At 49.2% G+C, this 20,083-nt stretch overlaps 1 protein-coding gene across 1 annotated transcript; it reads left to right on the top strand.

Moving 5' to 3' along the window:
• Window positions 1-12,051: 12,051 nt before the first annotated feature.
• LOC124700490 (gamma-glutamyl peptidase 5-like) lies at window positions 12,052-15,156 on the top strand. Its single transcript, XM_047232613.1, has 4 exons — window positions 12,052-12,438; window positions 14,482-14,637; window positions 14,737-14,904; window positions 15,019-15,156. Exons 1-4 carry the CDS (start codon window positions 12,052-12,054, stop codon window positions 15,154-15,156), a joined length of 849 nt encoding a protein of 282 aa, XP_047088569.1.
• Window positions 15,157-20,083: the final 4,927 nt, after the last annotated feature.

The raw sequence follows: 20,083 nt of genomic DNA, 5'->3' as shown, positions 1-20,083 counted from the left end.
GGGGGGATAAAATACTTCCACCTAAAACTCAAAAAAAAAATACTTCCACCGTCCCATAGAGTTTTTCTGAAATATATATATTTGAATATATATATCTACATATTAGATAGTATCTAAATATCTTTAAATTTAATAAAATCTCAGATAGTTTTGATGGGACGGAGGAAGTACTCCCTCCGTCACGGAAAAGATGTCGCGGCGCTGTTTTTGCAAAAACCCCCTCTATGAATTCCCGACCAAAACTGGAATCCCTCCTTCCCAAATACCCACCGTCTCCGCTTCGTGTCCGCGCCGCTGACCTCACTCGTCGCCGTCGCCTGCGTCGCTCCCTCTCTGGCCACCACGCCGCCGCTTCGTTTCTGGCCACCATGCTGTCCCCCGCGCCGCTCCCTCGCCGGCCACCGCGCCCTTTCCTGTGTAGCTCGAGGAGCTAAAAGTTTAGCCACCCAAGATTCCACGACGAGCTCGGCCGCTGCAATTCGGACAAGAGCTCGGGCGCCGAAGGGAGGATGACAACGAGCTCGGGCGTGATGGCACGCCGCAGGGAGGACGACGGCAAGATCGGGCACGGACGCAGGGAGGACGACGGCAAGATCGGGCACGGCCGCAGGGAAGGCGACGACAAGCTCGGGCGCGGCCGCAGGGAGGACGACGACGAGCTCGGCCGCTGCAATTCGGACAAGAGCTCGGGTGCCGAAGGGAGGATGACGACGAGCTCGGGCGTGACGGCGCGCCGCAGGGAGGACGACACCATAGGGAGGACGACGACGAGCTCGGGCGTGACGGCGTGCCGCAGGCAGGACAAGAGCTCGGGCTCCGCCGCAAAGATGACGTCCCAACGGAGCAGAGGAGTGCCTGCGGCGCCGCAGCAGGGAGGAAGACGCGAGATCGAGCGCGGCTCTGCCGTACGTCGAGCGTGGCGCCGCCGGGCGTCGACGGTGAGAGAAGATCCGTATTTGAAATTTACAGAACAGGACTTAGTTGGAGAAGAAACGAACTAACAAGTGGGTTTTCATAAAAAAAACCATTTGTATTACGCGTCCGACATCTTTTGCGTGACGGAGGGAGTACATGGTTTCATGCGGGCAAAATACATGATAATTTAAGCTCTTCCCAAAATAAATTGGGGAGGGGGGATGACATGCAGTAAGCTCCGCCAGTGTAGACATCTACGAGCGTATTTTTTAGTCAAAAACGTACATAATTATTACATACCTCAGGAGGCTACATTAAAACTCCGGCATGCTCTGTAACATTCAATCAGTTTCGCTACATTAAAACGACATGCAATCAGTTTCGCTACAGCACCTGCGGCTCTAGCTAATTGCCCACCCTTTTCACGTGTGATTTCTATATTGAGAATTCTTAGTAAAAAAAATCTAACTAACGCAACCCGGTTGCCTAGATTTGTTTGTGAATGCTCACTAGGGACCGTGATTTGTTTACACTACCACACATGTATCGATGTTTCCGATTGATACAGTTATACATGACATAAAACTATTATAAACTATTGATATATAATAATAAAAATTATTTATTGTTTGCCTCTAAGACACTATATCTGATAACCTGAACTTTGACGGTATTAAAAACGACGTTCCAAGCAGGCCCTTATGTATCCGAGATCGGGCTCATGTGGCCGTATGCACGCAACACATGCAACGTGCCAACGTGCCCGGCATTAGAGCATCTCCAACAGACGCGCTATATAGGCCGCGCGGCATAAAAACGTCCGATATAGCGCGCGCGGGACAGAATCAGGCGCTCCAGCAGGCGCGGTAAACGGCGCGGCGCTGTAAATTTTTTAGGGCGCGCGGCTTTTTGCACAATCCGGAGCGGCATATCTGGCGCGTTGGCTACAGCCGCGCGGCATCGCTCGTCCAAGCGCGAAAAGCCAACGGCTGGAAATTTCCTCCCCGCGCCCGCGCCCTCATTTCCCCACCTACCGCCGGCGCGAGAATCCAGCCGCCGCCGGTCGACTCCGCCGCCGCCCCGCTCGCGCGCCGCCGCGTCGTAGATCCGCGTCGCCCGCACCTCCTCCTGGCAGCGGCGGACGCTCCGCCGCGGCTGTGTCGCTCGCGCGGCCGTCGGCCGACGAGTTGCGGCCGGCGGTCCTTCTCCGCCGCCCCTTCGCGCCGCCGTCGCGTTCTCCTCCACGCAGGCGTCGACATGTCGTCCTCGTCGTCCTCGAGCAGCTTGCTTGCAACTTGGCGCGCCCATGGTGCTCGCCCATTTGCTCGCAAGGTATGAACCTCCGCCGGCCGGCCTCTACTCGTCAAGTAGCTACAATAGTTTATAGTGAATTAATATGATACATATGTTTGTAGAGTTCCTCATATGATTCATCGGATGACGAGTTCGACCAAGAAGAAGAGGAGAACATATCGATACTATTAGCATACCGCGCCGTTAAGAGGCCAAAATTTGGTGGATCGGTGTTTGGTAGACAGAAGTTGTGGAGAGAAAGGATTGAAGGGCATGAGAAATTGATGCGGTCGTATTTCAATGAGAATCCGATATTCCCCGAAAGCTATTTTCGGCGGCGTTTCCGGATGAGTCTCAACTTGTTCAAGCACATTGCAGCGGAGGTCACCAAATATGATCACTTCTTTGAGCAAAGGAGGAATGCCGCCGGAGAACTTGGCCATAGCACATATCAAAAGGTGACCGCCGCCTTGCGTATGTTGGCATATGGTATACCGGCAGATCTTATTGATGATCATTTGGCCATGGGAGAGAGCACTTCTATCTTGTGTGTGAAGCGCTTTGTCGTTGCAATTGTCAATGTCTTTGGCTCCACATACTTGAGAGCCCCCAATGCTCAAGACACGGCAAGGCTTTTGGAGATCAACGCCAACCGGGGATTTCCCGGTATGCTTGGTTCCATTGATTGTATGCATTGGAGTTGGAAGAATTGTCCAGCGGCATGGCATGGACAATTCAAAGGCTACAAGAAGGATGCCACCATAGTACTTGAAGCGGTGGCCGACCAAGAGACTTGGATATGGCATGCTTTCTTTGGAATGCCCGGATCTTGCAATGACATCAATGTTCTTCAACGGTCACCACTAATGACAAGACTTGCAATGCGGGAAGGTCCATTGGTGGAGTTTGAAGCAAATGGCCGCAAGTACAACTATGGCTACTTCTCGCCGACGGCATATACCCAAGGTGGCAAACATTTGTGAAGCCAATTATTCAACCAAGAGGTAAAAAGCAAACTCAATTCCACAATGCACAAGCGGCGGCTAGGAAAGATGTAGAGAGAGCATTTGGGATTTTGCAAGCCCAATTTGCCATAGTTAGAGGACCGGCTAGATTTTGGGATCAAGAATGCCTTTGGTATATCATGACCGCGTGTGTAATCATGCACAACATGATTATAGAGGATGATCGCGGAAAAGATGTGGATCATACCCACTACGACTTGATGGGGGTTCCCGTGCAAGTGACGAGGTCCGCACATAGGATTGCCCAATTCATTGCCTCATACCATGCCATTCGGTGCAACGACACACATGATGATCTTCAAAAAGATCTCATGGAAGAATGGTGGAATTGGAATGGACAACAATAGTTCCATATTTGTTGTATTTGTTTGAAAATTATGTGTTGTATTGTCTCAAAACCATGTTGTATTGTTGTATGTGTTGTATTTGGTGTGAAGTATTGTTGTGAACAATGTATTGTATTTGGATGGTACAATATATTTATGAATTTTTATATATTGTTTGATCTTCTTGGATGCATATTTGTGTGTGTTTGCTCGTTTGCGCCGCGTCCGCGCGCTGCAAAATGGCGCGTCCGGCGGAGGTGCTATTTTACCGCGCCAACGCGCGCTGCAAAATGGCGCGTCCGGCGGAGGAAAAAACGTCACAGCGCGCGATATCTGTTTACCGCGCGCGGATTCTTGGTTTTAGCGCGCCGCGATATAGCGCGTCTGCTGGAGATGCTCTTACCATGCACGACGCCGAACCAGCCGTACGTTCGAGTAGTGGCACTTGACAAGGAGCGCGGGGTCCTATCCTACACGCAAATTTAGGTGAGTGTGGTTGTCGACGCTATTGCAATTTAGGAAAGCCTGCGAAGCTGTTTTCCACTACTAGTTCAAAACGTACTCCCGTTGCATCTTGCCATGCATATATGATTCAACAGGGATTAAAGAGAAATCTTTCTTTTTTAAAGGAGATTATTAGAGTATGTCATTTTCCCTACCACACGAGATGTATTTTTGGCCCTCCTCCGCCACCTTTCATTCTATCGCGTCGCATAGAGTTTGATGGGAGGATCAGAAATGGTGGCGTCCTCGTTGGACGTGACGGCTGTGATAGCTTGCTTTGTCTGAGCTAGGGGACGTGCGTGGCCCAGGAGAAGGAATTAAGGGCATCTCCAACCGTACGATCCAAACGGACGATGTATTTCATCCGTTTGGGTCGTCCCACGGACACGCGGATGTCGCGCGGACGCACACAGACGTTCGTCCTTATTTTTATTCCCCAACCGCACACACGACCCAACCGGACACCATCCTCACCTGCGTCCATGGCACCTGCGAGCGAGAGCAGCGACGCGGCTAGGACGGCGTGGCGGGTGAGGCCAGCGCGGGCAGAGAGACGTGACGCGGCCATGGCGAGCGCGGACGTCGAGCGCCTCGCCGGCCTCGAGCCTCCGACGTCGCCCTCCACCTCCATGATACGTCCAAAACGTATCCACTTTCCCGAACACTTTTGCTATTGTTTTGCCTCTAATTTGTGTATTTTGGATGCAACTAACACGGACTAACGCTGTTTTCAGCAGGCTGTTTTCAGCAGAACTGTTCTGGTGTCTCGTTTTTGTGCAGAAATACAACTTTCAGGAAAAACCTCGGGATTTTGACAGAAGGCCCTATTTTCCCAGAAAACTCACGGAGCCAGAAGGGCAAGTCGGTGGAGGCCCGAGGGCCCCACACCCTAGGGCGGCGCGGCCCAGGAGGGGGGCGCGTGGCCCTAGCGTGTGGCCCCCTCGGCAGGCCTCCGACGCCCTCCTTCGGACTACTTATCGTCCTCGACCTAAAAACGCACGGGGAGAAGTCGAAGTCGCCAGAAACCCTCCAGAACGCCGCCACATCGCGAAACTCCGTCTCGGGAGCCAGAAGTCTCCGGTTCGGCACTCCGCCGGGACCGGGAATTGGAGGAGATCATCGCCACCATCACCACCGACGCCTCTTCATCAACCAGCCATGTTTCCCCCATCCATGTGTGAGTAATTCCCCCGCTGTAGGCCGAGGGGGATGGTAGGGATTGGATGAGATTGGTCATGTAATAGTATAAGATTGTTAGGGCATAGTGCCTAGTGTCCGTAATTGGTACTTTGATGATATTGTTGCAACTTGTTATGCTTAATGCTTGTCACTAGGGCCCGAGTGTCATGATCTCAGATCCGAACATGTTATTATTTCATCATGATATTCATTGTTTATGGTCTTACCTGCGAATTGTATACACATGTCGCTATCCGGAACCAATGGCCCCGAAGTGACAAATCGGGACAACCGGAGGGGATGGTAGTGATGTGAGGATCACATGTGTTCACGGAGTGTTAATGCTTTGCTCCGGTACTCTATTAAAAGGAGTACCTTAATATCCAAGAGATTCCCTTGAGGCCCGTGCTGCCACCGGTCGGTAGGACAAAAGATGTTGTGCAAGTTTCTCATTGCGAGCACGTACGACTATAATTGGAACACATGCCTATTGATTGCTTTGTACTTAGACACCGTTTTATTATTATCCGCAAATGCCCCGCTTGATTGTTACATGAGTTTCTCTCATCCATGCAACGCCCGTTATCCGTCCCCGTGCCTACAGTATTTTAATCCTGCCGTTTACTATAATCACTACTCGCTGTCTCCGTTACGCTGTCGCTGTTATTTCACTATCGCTATCGCTATAAAACTGTTACTACTGATAAACTCTTGCGAGCAAGTCTGTTTCCAGGTGCAGCTGAATTGACAACTCCGCTGTTAAGGCTTTCAAGTATTCTTTCTCTCCTCTTGTGTCGAATCAATAAATTGGGTTTTACTACCCGCGAAGACTGCTGCGATCCCCTATACTTGTGGGTCATCACTCCGCCATCCCCATTCGCCGCGGGCACGGCCCCGTCGCCGCAGGCACGGCCCCATTGATGCGGGCGCTGCCCCGTTCGCCGCAGCAGGCGCGACCCCGTCGGCGTGGGCGCTGCCCCATTCCTCGCCGCGGGCGCGACCCCGTTCGCGGCGCCGCCGCGGGCGCGTGCCACGGAAGGAGGGCGACGCTCGAGCGCTGCGCGGCGGAAGCTCAGCCGTCGGCGTGGAGTCTAGCGGCGGCCCGAGGCGGCGGCGCGGCCTGGCTCAGCGCGAGCGGCGGCACGACCTGGCGTCGAGTTCAGCGGCGGGCGGCGTCGAATCCGGTGCCTGCACGACTCAGCGCGGACGGCGGAGCTCCTCATGGCGGCGAGCAGTGAGCAGAGGCAGCGCGGACGCTACGCTGTCGCTTGAGGCCGTGGAGGCGCTCCCCGGGTGCGCCGGCATGGTCTCCACCGCCGACATCCTCGGCGGCGCTCATCACCGTTTCGGCCGCGGCGACCTCCGGCAGGGAAGAAAAAAAGGGGTCGTGCTTAGCGACGGGAGTCTCCATGCGAGCTCGGCGGCGGCGGTTGGCCGGCGAGCCCTGTTCCGGTGAGGAGCAACGCCAATATTCATGGCAGAAAAGAAGGAGAAAGACAGAGGAGAGAGAAAACTGTGGGGGGGCTGGATGGGTGGACTAGTATGGCTGCCATGTAGAGTTTGGGAGGACACGCGCGGATGACCAGAGACGCCCGCACGCGTCCGGCTCGCCCCAAATTGCTCCCAAATTTGGGCCGGCTTTGGGTCGTGCCGGACACCACAGCAGTCCGTTTTTAATTTTGATCCGCCCGTTGAGAGCAGGTTTTACCCAAACGGACCTATCGGACGTCCGTTTTTAAGTTTGGGTGCCCGCATTGGAGATGCTCTAGACAGTGGGGCGTGACAAAATGTAACATTGACGGTCGAGAGGACATGTGGAAATGAGAGCGTGTAGTGGTGCTCAGGTGCTACTTTTTCCTAGATACCATTACACATTCCGAATTATATGTATCTAGACGCATTAATTTCAGGATCACTCATTTCTCTCTATGTACGGAGTAGTTCATATTAAAATATCCAAAATAGAAAGCATAATTCCAAAAGAAGGGGGTGTCATACGGAAGCAAAGAAAAAAACAGAAACACATAGCGAAAAACCAAACTGAACTGGGGTGTAGATGCTCCTGGTTTAATAAAAAAATCAAAATAAATAGTAAAATAATTTTAAAAAATCTAATATTTTTGGACAATGAACATGAACAAGTGTTCTAACTGCACACCAAAAATTTCCGAGAAAAGACATCTATAGTGGTTTGTGCAAAAAGCTAAAATACGGTGCTGTTTAGAACGTCTAGATTTGTTTTTTACATCACTTCAATTTGTCTTTTTTGCACAGATCACTACGTAAGTCTTTTTCTGGAGATTTTTGGTGTAAAGTTAGAACAAGTGTTCATGTTCATTTTCCAAAAAATTCAGATTTTTTAAATTTTTTTTGCTATTTTTTTCGATTTTTTTATTAAATCAAGATCATCTACACCTGGGTTCAGAAATGCCTTGTCCAAACACATAACCATATATACCTAGTTGAATGTGCTCGCTATTCACGTCGCCCATTCCATCTGGATTTGTCATACTACTTTCGTTCATAAAAGGATGTCGAAAATTTTGTCTAACTACGAATGTATCTATACACTAAGAGGTATCTAGATGCATATAAATTTAAATAAACTTGCGACATCCTTTTATGGATAGATGTACGTTTTTATAGAAAAGAAAAAACCTATTCTACCGTGCACAGTTCTCATCTTGTGGCCCCTAACATTTTGAAACGAGACTGGCAGATAGGTCTAGGGTGTGTGCAAGCCGAGGTTTTGCACAAAAGTGGTGCAGTTGTAGGGTGTAATCGCAAACAAGTTCTATTAGCCATTGGATGCAGAATAAATGGTGTGGATCAGTCAAAAACATCCAATGGATGGTGAAAAATTGCATCCAAGAGGAAAAACATAATCCCCAATCAGAGGATAGGAGCGAAGGGGATGGAGCAATCTTCTGGATTTGGCGTGATCTTCACGATAGGAATGGTAACTTGTCATGTTTTGTGAACTAATTGCCAATAACACACGGTAATGTCACATCCTTTTACACTCAAAGAGATGCTCAACAAACAAGTTTGACGGAAATCGTGATGTACACTTAGAGGGCCACTCTTCGATTCATCCAAACACACCAAAATGTAAAAACTATATATAGTGGAGAGGATCTCATATTCCCATGGTGTCTTCAAAGCTCAAACCCTAGGAAAGGAACGAAGTTCTTGTCTAACCTTAGAAAAAAAGGGAGGTTGCCGCCTCTTATTTATAGTCTCTCCATTTAGCCAGGCTAGAACCATTACAAAATCCTACGTACAAATAACTAAACTACTAAAATGGACCTCAACACAGGACACTGCTTGTCATCATAAACTCAGTACCCCAAAAAATATCTTGCTTAGTATCTTCCCTCCACAGTGAGCTTCTCAGCATCCATGTTCATATTCATCATCATATTCACCATCATGAACACCGCATTCCTTGAACGTAATACTACAAAGTATGGAAGCATTAGGTAGTAGACAATTCTGATGAAGACTATGTGGTGACCCAAGTAGGATAAGACACACTTGATGTTGTGTTTGAAGGGCACAAGCTCTTGTAGTTGGTCTTTTTTAAGTTGATGTGCAACATTAAGAATGTCACTAGGAATGTTGTCAATGGAGGGTCTCGGAGGAGCCCATGCATGGTAGCCAATTATCACAACGAATATTGACCTAGTGAGTGTCTTAGGCATAGAGCTATCTAATTATTGGTCCAACTTGCAAATATCCTACCTAAAAACATCTTTATCATGCATGAAATCATTAATAGTAGCTGCCGACCACTGCATATACTCCCTACGTTCACTAGTATAAGATGTTTTAGCTTTTTGTAAATTTATCTATTTAATATGTATCTAATCTACTTCCTCCGTTCCACGAAGTTTGTCTCAAATTTATCAAAATTTGGATGTATCTAGACACTAAATAACATCTAGATATATCTAAATTTTAACAAATCTCAAACAACTTTTATTGGACGGAGGGAGTACTTTTAATGTGTAGATTTCACTTATTGTGGTATGTATCCAATTCATTTTAAAATGTCTAAAACATCTTATATTCTTAAACATAAGGAGTATGAACGAAATTTCTACTCCCTCCGTCCCACGAAGGTTGTTCGAGATTTGTCAAAATTTAGATGTATCTAAATGCTATGTATTGTCTAGAACTCTAGATACATCTAAATTTTAACAAATTTCACATAATCTTTGTGGGACGGAGGGAGTATAATGTTTCTTACTTGCAAGGAGTAGTTGATTATTGAATGCATTTTGTAAGACGAAAAACGGGAGCTCCCATGCATGGCGTGTATACAAAGGCGTGTTGATCCTTCGGTGTATGCTTCGACTCAACGCACTACAGCGCTCACATTGATTCCTTTAAAATGGAAATATGATGATATCAAATATGTGTCACACAACTCATGTATGTGTACCACTTTTTTGTGCATCAAAATTTCCTAGTGTTGAGTCTTAAAATATACTTGTTCTCTAAACTCGATTAAGGGAGTAGATACTTGTGATGCAACATAACTAACATTTGCCTGAAATAATCAACTAGGGGGAGCATGCTCATGAAATGTTGACTAGAAGAGCAAATAACAATTGGTAAAGAAGAAATATTTCCACAACAATGACAACGAGTGTGCTCATGAAAACTTGACTAATAGAGCGAATAACAATGAGCAAAGAAGAAATAGTTCCACAAGAATGACAACGAGTGTCGGTGATTACGACCGATGAAGAAAAACCCTTGAATGTGAGGATTTAACCGACGAAATAAATCAAAACATCGTTAACTTTATTTCCAATAAGTAGAGGAATATTCTTTCCGCTTGGCCATAAATTTGTCAGGACATTATTCTCATGATGTAGACGAATCTACTTCGCGATTGAGACGAATCAATTGCACTATCGTAGCCAAGATGGAAGCTGAAAGTGAAGGCAGTATATCCCCAACGAGATCATGGAACTTCATGCCCTCACATTACACGACGTGCCATCCAAAGATCTACTCCTAGCGCCAAGGTTCATCGCACCTGGACATTTGAACCTAGACGCATACTGGCGATGGCAAAAACCACGTCCAAGTCCATTCAAAAACTGGCAGAAATCCAGCGTGCCGGTCATTACCTTTGAGCCTTTGACAAGGCAAGCTTTCAATGCCTCCGGCTTCCGGGATAAAGAAATTGAAGCTTTTATGCAGCTGGCTGGTCGTCTCGATCGTACGTATGCCTAGGACAAAGTGCGTAGGACATTGTTTTCTACTGGCGCAAGGAGACGCAAAGGTATCCGATTCAGCATGCAACTGGCCAAGCAGGACAGGAGTATCTATGCGGAATCGTTTCGTGGCAGCCAAGTCGGGATGGATAGCTAGATCCAATGCACAACTTGCGAGGGGCTAATCTCAGTGTACGTGGCTCACACTGGGCTTGCTTGTCTGGCCTGTGCCAAAAATACACAAGTGTACGTTAGAGTACCTTTTTTTACTACTCCTCCGCTCTTGTATACAATATCACTAAGTATCAAAAAAAAAAAACTACTCATCCATCTATAAAAAAGATGTTAGAGATTAGTCTAACTTCAAATGTATCCATAGACTAAAGAGTGTTTAGATATATCTAAATTTACACAAACTTGCGACACTCTTATTGTGGACAGAGATAGTATATTTTTTAAATCTATACGACACTAATTGAGAAAAAAATAATTTGATTTCTACCTCATAACAATACTGCTCATTAGTGCAAACATTGCATGCACGCGTAGAGAAAAAGACACGACATGCAACACAGGAACACGGGAGTATTTTCACATATTTAGAGTACTCCCTTCAGCTCTAAATACTTGTTGTAATTCTAGGCAAAACGTAGGATCAAATGTGGTGTCGATTCACTGAACCTATGACAAGTTTTTAGGACCGGAGGGAGTGGTGTTAACAGAACACACGAGTCAGTCAGTTTAACCAACCCTGGATTTTAGTTTTAGGCAAAAACCTGAAAAACTACGTCTAGGTTCATAGGATCTGCTAAATGTATTTAGAGCCGAAGAATACGTGACTCAACTTTATTGATGTATGGATGTATCTACACGCTAAAAGGTGTCTAGATACATCTACTCCCTCCGATCCATATTGCTCGATGATAAAATACTCCGTAGATGTATCTAGACATTGAGTATAATATGGATACAAAGCTGAGTTACTTATTTCCAATTCAGAGTGATTATTATTCCACTATTGGCGGAACATGAAGTTAATCGAAGTAATCAAGAGCCGAATATTCTGTTTCGCCGAAGCTAGTTTTCGGCACCAACATTGACTCGCACTTTAATTTGCATTAACCTGCATTTATACGACGAGGAGGCGAACTGGAAGGAAATCAGCTCCTTGCCGGGAGAAAAACGGAAGGAGATCGATTTCTTGAAAACTTGCAACGGGCGAAATGGGAAGGGAATAGGGAATCCGAACAAAAAAAAAGAAATTCCGAATCCGAAGGGAAGTGAGGTGCATGCGACTGGCAGCCCACTGATCTCCACTGCCCAAAATCGGCCCGTGATGTGAGCTCAGATATGAAGAAAAAATGGCAAGTGATCGCGCGGTAAAAAGGTAAATCGGCATTTACAAGCTGCCACTTTTGCCGAGCGAGGCGGCCTTTAAATACGTCCGTCTCGCCACGCTGCGCTCCCTCGTCTCCTCCCGAACCGTGTTCGTCCAACACAATCCCTAGCTAGCTATTCCCCGCCCGTCCCTCCGCTCCCATTCCCCGGCCCGACCGCGCGCGCGCCCTATCTGACGCCATGGGAATGGGGCCGCAGCTCGAGACCCCGGCCGTGCAGGCGACGATCCCGTCGGCGACGATACCGACGCCGGCGGGCATCGGTGGCGGGTCGTACGCGGTGCTGCAGTGCGGGGAGGACTCGGCGTACGTGCGGGACGCGTACGGGGGCTACTTCAACGTCTTCCGGGCGCTGCTGGAGGAGGACGGGGAGCGGTGGCGCGTCTACCGCGCCGTGCGGGGCGAGCTGCCCACGGACGCGGAGGCGGCGGGGATCGACGGGTTCGTGATCTCGGGGAGCTGCAGCGACGCGCACGGCGACGAGCCATGGATCCTCGCGCTCGTCGACCTCGTCCGCCGCGCGCACGCCGCCGGGAAGCGCGTCCTCGGCGTCTGCTTCGGCCACCAGGTGCGATTCCGTTCGGTTGGGTTCTTGGTTGTGGCTTCCATTTCGTCCTCTGGTCTGGGACGGGGGTAGGATGGTCATTTGAGAAAACTTCGTTGAGCGTGGTGCGCGCTGGCCGGCCTTGTTCTTTGTGAGCTTGGCGGGTTCCGATGTTGGCGCCTCGCAGATGGACGGGACGCACCAGCCACCGTACCAGCTGAGAGGAGTGGCGTTGTTCTAGGCTCTTCCATTTCTCCAACCGCTTACTCTTTTTTTTCTTTACCATGCATTTAACTGGTAAAAATTTGCTAGTAGGAAGCTTTAAAAAATCTGAATGAAACATGGCTGCATTATGGGGAAAATAAACAAACGAGAGTCAGAACGTAGTAGGAGGCATGTGAAACACTAGAACTTCATCGTGAGGTGATCCTGCATCTAGTCAGGGAAAAAAACATTTTTTTGGTAAAACAGTAGTATTGGAGCTGAAATTTTTATTTCAACTAAGCTAATGAATCAGCAAAAAATTCAGCATGTTGGACATGAGCTCGTGGGCTCCACTACACCAGAGCTTGTGGCCAGAAATTACCCTGGAGCTCCTGTCCTGCAACCCATGGAGCCCACCAAAGTATCACCACAGTAATATTATACAGCAGCAAATTTACTAGTTTCTGACCGTAGGACGTGGTTGCTTAAGGGTAATAACCTAGTTTAAGCATCCCACAGGACAACCTGTCCCTGCTGCCAATGCCCGGTCACGTGAGCTGACGTGGCGCTGCCTCTTCGAGATCCCCGTATACGCTTTGCCGCTGCCTGTCCACTTGCCCATAATCAAGCTTCTTCCCCACAAAGCCAGCCAGCGCGCCAAATTGTTTGCAAGCTGCAGGTTGCTTGTTTGAACATTTGAATCCTGCAACTGCAAGCCAGTCACCACGCAAGCTGATTGCGTGATGCATCTAACCGAAACCGGTGGCTTCCGAAAGGAGACCACCGTCAGGCGCCGCCGAAAGGGTGTGAGTTTGTGCCGTCTCGATCAGCACCTGGAGGTGGTGTCTGACGAGGAGGTTTGAAAACGGTCATGCGTGCAAGCAAACGCGGGAAACCACCACCGAGCTCGTGACGACCCTGCCGGTGGCTTAGCTGTCCCTGGCTTGATTGAGGAGGCGATCGATCGTGTAGGAAAGCTCGAGTTGGTTTCGTGTTATTTAATTAGCAGGATAATTAGTCGTCAATCACCTCTTCCAACCTGGATGGATGGATCCTCATATATTGTTTACTCTAGTATGAGTTCTGACCCATCACACGCAGGCTTCAGATATGAGTATTTTGGAGAAAAAGATAATGATAGACTTCTAACGATGCAAGCATACTAGTAATTCAATAGTCAAATCTCTTCTTCAGGAGCCGTACAAGCCCAGCCGTAGACAGCGACTGTATTTGCCAAAATAATAGTTATACATCGACAAGTGCAGGACTTGAATTCTTATTCCCAAACTGCGTACCACAGTACAATGAACGAAGCGCATAGGATACCCTGCAAGTACCCATGGTTCTCGGCGGTTGTCTTGTCTGCAGTCTGAGAATGGCATCGATCCAATCCAATTGTGCCAGCGCGTTTGCGCGTCGGCCGTCCGAGTGTCCTGAAGCTTCTTCCCCCACATGGCCTCGCCGATTCCCTTTCGGTTGGAACCGAATGATCTAACGGGTCCGACGTGATAGGCAGCTGGCCCCGGCAGCGATGGCGAGTGCCACTAATGACGGCCGGGAATTAGATCGTCTGTCAGAACGCGTGTGGCGCTTGTCAAGATGCGTGATTAAGCCAATTATTCGCGTTTCTGACTAGTCCAGCTGACTGCTCACCCGGTCCAATTTTGAGTGCGATGCAAGACAGACCGCTATCGTCTCATTCGTCAGGCTGTTCTATTTTAATGTAAACCTGAAGAATTCTCATGATCTGTGAAACAACGTGGAAAATGTCCATTACCTCATACAGTTCAGTGCAGTGTTTCATTCTTGCGAAGGAATTCATGGCATTGCGAGTGGCTAACGGTGTTACCAAATGTATTGCAGCTCCTGTGCCGCGCGCTGGGCGGAAGGACCGGGAGGTCAGCCAAGGGCTGGGACATCGGCGTCAGCTGCATGCACCCCACCACCGCCGCGGCCAAGCTCTTCGCGCCGCTCAAGCTGCCGGTTCACATGCCCATCATCGAGTTCCACCAGGACGAGGTATGTACATTAGTGCTGCTCTTTCACTACGCTTTTTCAGGCTCAGATCAAGGTTTCAGTGCGCTAACTGATGTTATTCTGAACTGTGTCCAACAACAGGTGTGGGATCTGCCCCCTCACGCGGAGGTGCTCGCCCGGTCGGACAAGACCAGTGTGGAGATGTTCAGGCTGGGCGACCGAGCCATGGGCGTCCAGGGCCACCCGGAGTACAGCAAGGACATCCTCATGAGCATTGCTGACCGCCTCCTCCAGCACAACCTCATCCTGGTAAGCTCAGGGCTGAAACCAATTTCATTTGTTCAGACTTCACTACAAGTGCGATCTTCTTCTACAGTATACATTGTACCGAAGCTAACCAAAATGTGCCTTTGTGTTAACCAGGACTGCCAGGTGGACGTGGCGAAGGCGAGCTTCGACGTGCGCACGCCCGACAAGGAGCTATGGAGGAAGGTGTGCACGGGCTTCCTCAAGGGCAGGCTCCAGTCGCAGCAGCAGAAGCAACATAAGCTGCTGCTATAGGCCGGACGGGGTAAAGGAGGATACATCGGCAGCTGAGGACAACAGCATAGAATTATTGAGCGGGGGGTGGGGAGTTATCGGCCTAGAGTTAATTAATCCTTTTATTTTTCTGCTTCGGGGCGCCTTGACATCTTGTACAGAGATATTTATCCGGGGCATTAATAAAAGAGGAAGCGGGTGCTAATTTGCTAGTAGTTCAGTGCCCTCGTTTTCTTTCAGTTGGCTAACTTATGAGCAGCTTTCTGTCGAATGTTGCCCTCACATTTATCACCACTGTCGAGACCAAAAATAGAAGGGTACACAATGATCTCACCAACCTGAACTAGTGAGCTGTCTGTGCCTACTTGTACCTGTTGAAGAGGTTGGCGAGATCGGACACGGTGACGGAGCAGGACGTCCCAACCGTCTTCAGAAACAAGACTGGCCTACAGAATCCGGGTGAGCGAGCATGTACATGCTGCGCTGCATCCCATTCGTCCCCGTGGAGCTTGGGTTGGATCACAATCAAGCATTGGATGTCGATGGAACCCCACGTTGGCAACGGGTCACTGGGGTGGATTATATTTGCCAAGTAAAAAATCAACTGACCCCGATTGTATTTACTTGCCTCCATGGATCACGACTTGCACTGTGTTTTTTTGCTGGAATTGAACTGGTCATCCATATTTGTGCTGAAAGTGAACCGTTCCTTGGCATTGGATTTCGACCGGCGCCCACGCTTTGCACGAGCGGCTATCTGAAAACAGCTCGATGGCTCTGCTAGTAGGAGTACCAAAACCCTGCCGACTCGCTGCCTACCTGCCATCCACGCTACTTGGAGCAAGATAAGACGAGCGTCCAGGTTCAGTGAACCTCGAGCACTGGTGCCGTGCGGTGGCAGTGGTACCGCGCCGGCGATGCGGATAGAGGTAGCCATCCCGCTATGCGTGGAGCTGCCTGCTTGCTATCAAGCGCTCGCTGCTCCGGGACGTATAGGACCACGACCCGGACTGGTACAGTACAGCGACCACTCGCTAGCTTCGAATCGGGATTCAAGATGTGACAGATACGGGGCTGTCTGTCTCGTGAACAAATCTCAGTGACGTGCTTGGTTTGTACCGCGACACGAGCAGAGCTGAACACAATTCAGATCTAGCAAACAGAATGCACAAGGAAGAGCGAATGCGAGACAAGGTCGATCCTCTGTCTTCCTACCTTGTTCAACATCGTTGCTGAATCCCGGGCTAAAATGGTGCCGAGAGCGCAAGACTAATGGAGGTGATAATGATGAGATTACCAGGTTTTGTGCTGACATGTTTGGATGTCAGGTTGCCTCCTTTTTTTTTAACAGAAGGCCTTAGCCCAGCTTTAAATTAATAAAGCCACGGAACCGGCTGATACAGAGTGCTTACAACGCATACACAGCCAACAGGCCACACAGCGACACAAGCAAACAAAGGATAAAAAAGAAAGCTTCGCTACAGACGCCAAGACCATCGTCTTCCAGAAAGCCGCCACCAAGAGGAGCAGGGACAGATGAAGGCATCACCAGCGGAAGAACTGCTTGCATCGCTTCCGGATGAACACATGGAGACACACTCGCAGGTCTCGACTCCGAAGAAGGACCCTTCCCTCTCGCCCGGATCGAAGGGCGCCGCACCGTCGGCGACGAGAGAGATTCCCCCGGGAACACTCCGAGCAAAATCGAACCAATGTTCATGGAAGAGACCAAGGCCTGCCGCCGCTACATACCTCACCACGGCCATTGCCAACCCGAGGCAACGTCTCCGAGAACACGCAAGGCCGCGAGCGCGGGCTCAACAGGAAGACCGGCGGACAAGGGACGACCACTACCACCGGACCGGAGCTCGCGGACTCCAAACCAGGGTCGTCGCCACACGAGTAAGCATTGCCAAGCACCACCACCAACAGCCGTAAACTCGACAACCATCCCTGCAGCCCCAAGCGATGCCTTCAAGAAGGGGAACGACGTCGAGCCGCCGCCATCGCCCACGTAGGGGTTGGGGTTTTCACCCGAAGCGGACTAGTGGGTGGGGGAAGTGGAACCTCAACGAAGCCTCGCAAGGAGGAACCGGCGCCGGGGGTGTCGACTTCGTCGTGGCCACCGCCGGCCAAGGGTTTCTCCCGGTCCCGAAGACCCCACCACCATCCGGCCGGCGAGATCGCGGATCCAGCCGGAGGACAAGAGTTTCCCCGGTCAGCGATGGAGATCTCCCTAGATCTGGCAACGAGGCTCGACGGAGAACCTCGCACACCGCACCGACGCTCGCCGCCACCCTGCCGCCCACACGGCTAGGGCCGCGGGCCAGCACTCACGGCCACCGCTCGCCGCGAAGAAGACGGTGCCGCTGCCACCATCCGGAGCCGCCGCTCCGGCGTCCAGGCCCCCGCCGAGAACTCCACCCGCAGCACCTCCAGCACCGAACGCCGCCGCCGCCAAGCCGCCGGATCCCGAGAGCCACCCGCCACCACGGAAGGAGGAGCAGTGCCGGAGTCGCCGGCCAAGGGGAAGACGCGTCGGGGACGGAGAGCGCCGCCGGGCAGCGACCTCGCGCCCGGCCAGCCCGGCACGACAGCCTTCCTACCATGCGGCCGTGCTAGGAGCCGGGGCCGCAGCCGAGGGCCGGATCCCCGCCGCCCTTCACCGGCGCCGCGGCCTTCAGCCGGCAGCACCTCTGGGGGCGACGAGGAGGGGGTGAGGGGAGGGAGGACGGACGGGGCGGCGGCGGCTAGGGTTTGCCCCTCTCGGTCGCCTGGAGGAGCGACGCGAGAGGAGCGACGCTTTTTTCGCAGGTTGCCTCCTAACCCATGAAGTATTTGGGTGTTCATGTTTCATCCACATCTCTCAAGAAATCGGACTGGGATTTCCTTGATATGAAAATCAGTAAAAAAAACTTGATGCCTAGATTAGTGAAGCTGCCTCCTCGGGTGGGTAGAAGATCTTGATTGGTTCAAAACTTCTGCAAGACAGATATTGTCGTAGTACCCATTAGTCAGGTTGCTCTGAAGTTGTATTTTAATGCAAACCTGAAGAGTTTTCATAACCTGTGAAACAACGTAATAAAAGGCCAAGAATTGTTCATTACCTCACACAGTACACTACAGTATTTGAATCATTGCGGCTGACAAATGGTTCACTATTGTAGGTTATCATGAGATTACCAGGTTTTTTAAGATGACATGTTTGGATGCCAGGTTTGCTCCTTAGCCATGAAGTATTTGGGTGTTTGTGTTTCATCCACGCCTCTTAAGAATTCGGACTGGGACTTCCGTGGTATGAAAAATGATAAGAAATTTGATGCGTAAGCTGCCTCCTCTGGTGAGAATAAGAACTTCATTGATGGATAAACATCATAGGAGATTCTTTTGGCAGAAAAAGAAATGAAGGAAAAGTTACCATATGTTCAGGTGGACCAAAATTTGTAGATCAAAAAAAGAAAGGGGGCCTAGGGTAACGCTTAGCTTGTTGGTGAAATGGTGCTGGAAATTAGAGACCCAGGATGGGTTATGTGGCCAAGGACTGTGAAGGGGAGATACTTGCGCAACAAATATCTTGCTATAGTGTAACTGTCGGGTTTAATGATTCACCTCGCCGAAATTCTCTTTTGCAATTTACAGAGACCTATTTTGTTGGAAGGAATCAAGGAAAATTAGGGTGGTGATGTGACTCATTTCTGGAGAGATCCTTGCGAAATGGTGATCCTCTCGGTGTTCAGTATCCTCAGTTGTTTGACATTTGTCAGCAACAAGAATGCACGATCAGGTATTTTGTGGATCGTGTGAAAAATCTCCCTTCTCGTAGACGTTTGCATGCTCCTTGCCGTCATCAGTGGGATGCTATCTTGCATCTTGTTGACATGGTTAATCCTTCTGATGGTGAATAAAACAATCAATTTACCGTGAAATATGTTTATGAGTTCCTTGATACAAATATCTCTTGTGCTAATAACAATCTAATTTGGAGAGCTAAGCTCCCTTTAAATATTCAAATCTTTATGCGGCATTGTTTTGGGGATGCTATCCCAACTAGAGCAAATATGAGAAGGAGGAACTGTCTTGGAAATCCTTTTTGCTCGTTTTGAAGTTAGATTTAAACCTTGGATCATCTTTTTTTGTTGTTTAACATTGTGGTGGATATGATTGCTATTATAATGGAGCGTGCTAAAGTTGATGGTCAGATTGAAGGGGTAGTTCCTCAATTGGTTGATGGGGCCTATCCATACTTCAATATGCCGATGACACAATCTTATTTATGGATCATGACATGGAGAAAGCAAAAAATATAAAGTTAATTCTTTCATCTTTCGAGCAGTTGTCAGGTCTTAAGATTAATTTCCATAAAAGTGAATTGTTCGGTTTTGTTAAGCCATAGACGATATCAACCTATATGTCGAGTTATTCGGATGTGGGCTTGGATGCTTTCCAATTAGCTATCTTGGTATTCCGATTCATTATCAGAGACTGACGTTGGCTGAATGGAAAATTGTTGAGGAAAGACTTCAGAAACGCTGGAGTAGTTGGAAAGGAAAATTATTATCCCTCCGGGGAAGATTAGTTCTCATAAATTCAGTACTCACGAATATGGTGATGTATATGATATCTTTCTTCCAGTTGCCCAAAGGAGTCTTGCATAGATTGGATTATTTCCAATCGAGATTCTTTTGGCAAGGGGGTAATGAGAAAAAGAAATATCGGTTGATGAAATGGAGTGTTGTTTGGCGCCTAAAAGATCAAGGTGGACTTGGTGTCCATGATCTTGAAGTTAAAAACAGGGTCTTGTTAGGAAAATGGCTGGCTAGATTGTTAACTGAGGATGGCGTATGGCAATAACTACTACGGAAAAAATATGTGGGCTCAAATCCTATATTTCAGGTTCTTTGGAAACCAAGAGATTCGCATTTTTGGGCTGGTATTATGGAAACTAAGA

The sequence above is a fragment of the Lolium rigidum genome, chromosome 3 (genome assembly GCF_022539505.1).
Source record: "Lolium rigidum isolate FL_2022 chromosome 3, APGP_CSIRO_Lrig_0.1, whole genome shotgun sequence".
Lineage (NCBI taxonomy): Eukaryota > Viridiplantae > Streptophyta > Magnoliopsida > Poales > Poaceae > Lolium > Lolium rigidum.
This window is presented reverse-complemented; position numbering and strand designations above follow the sequence as displayed.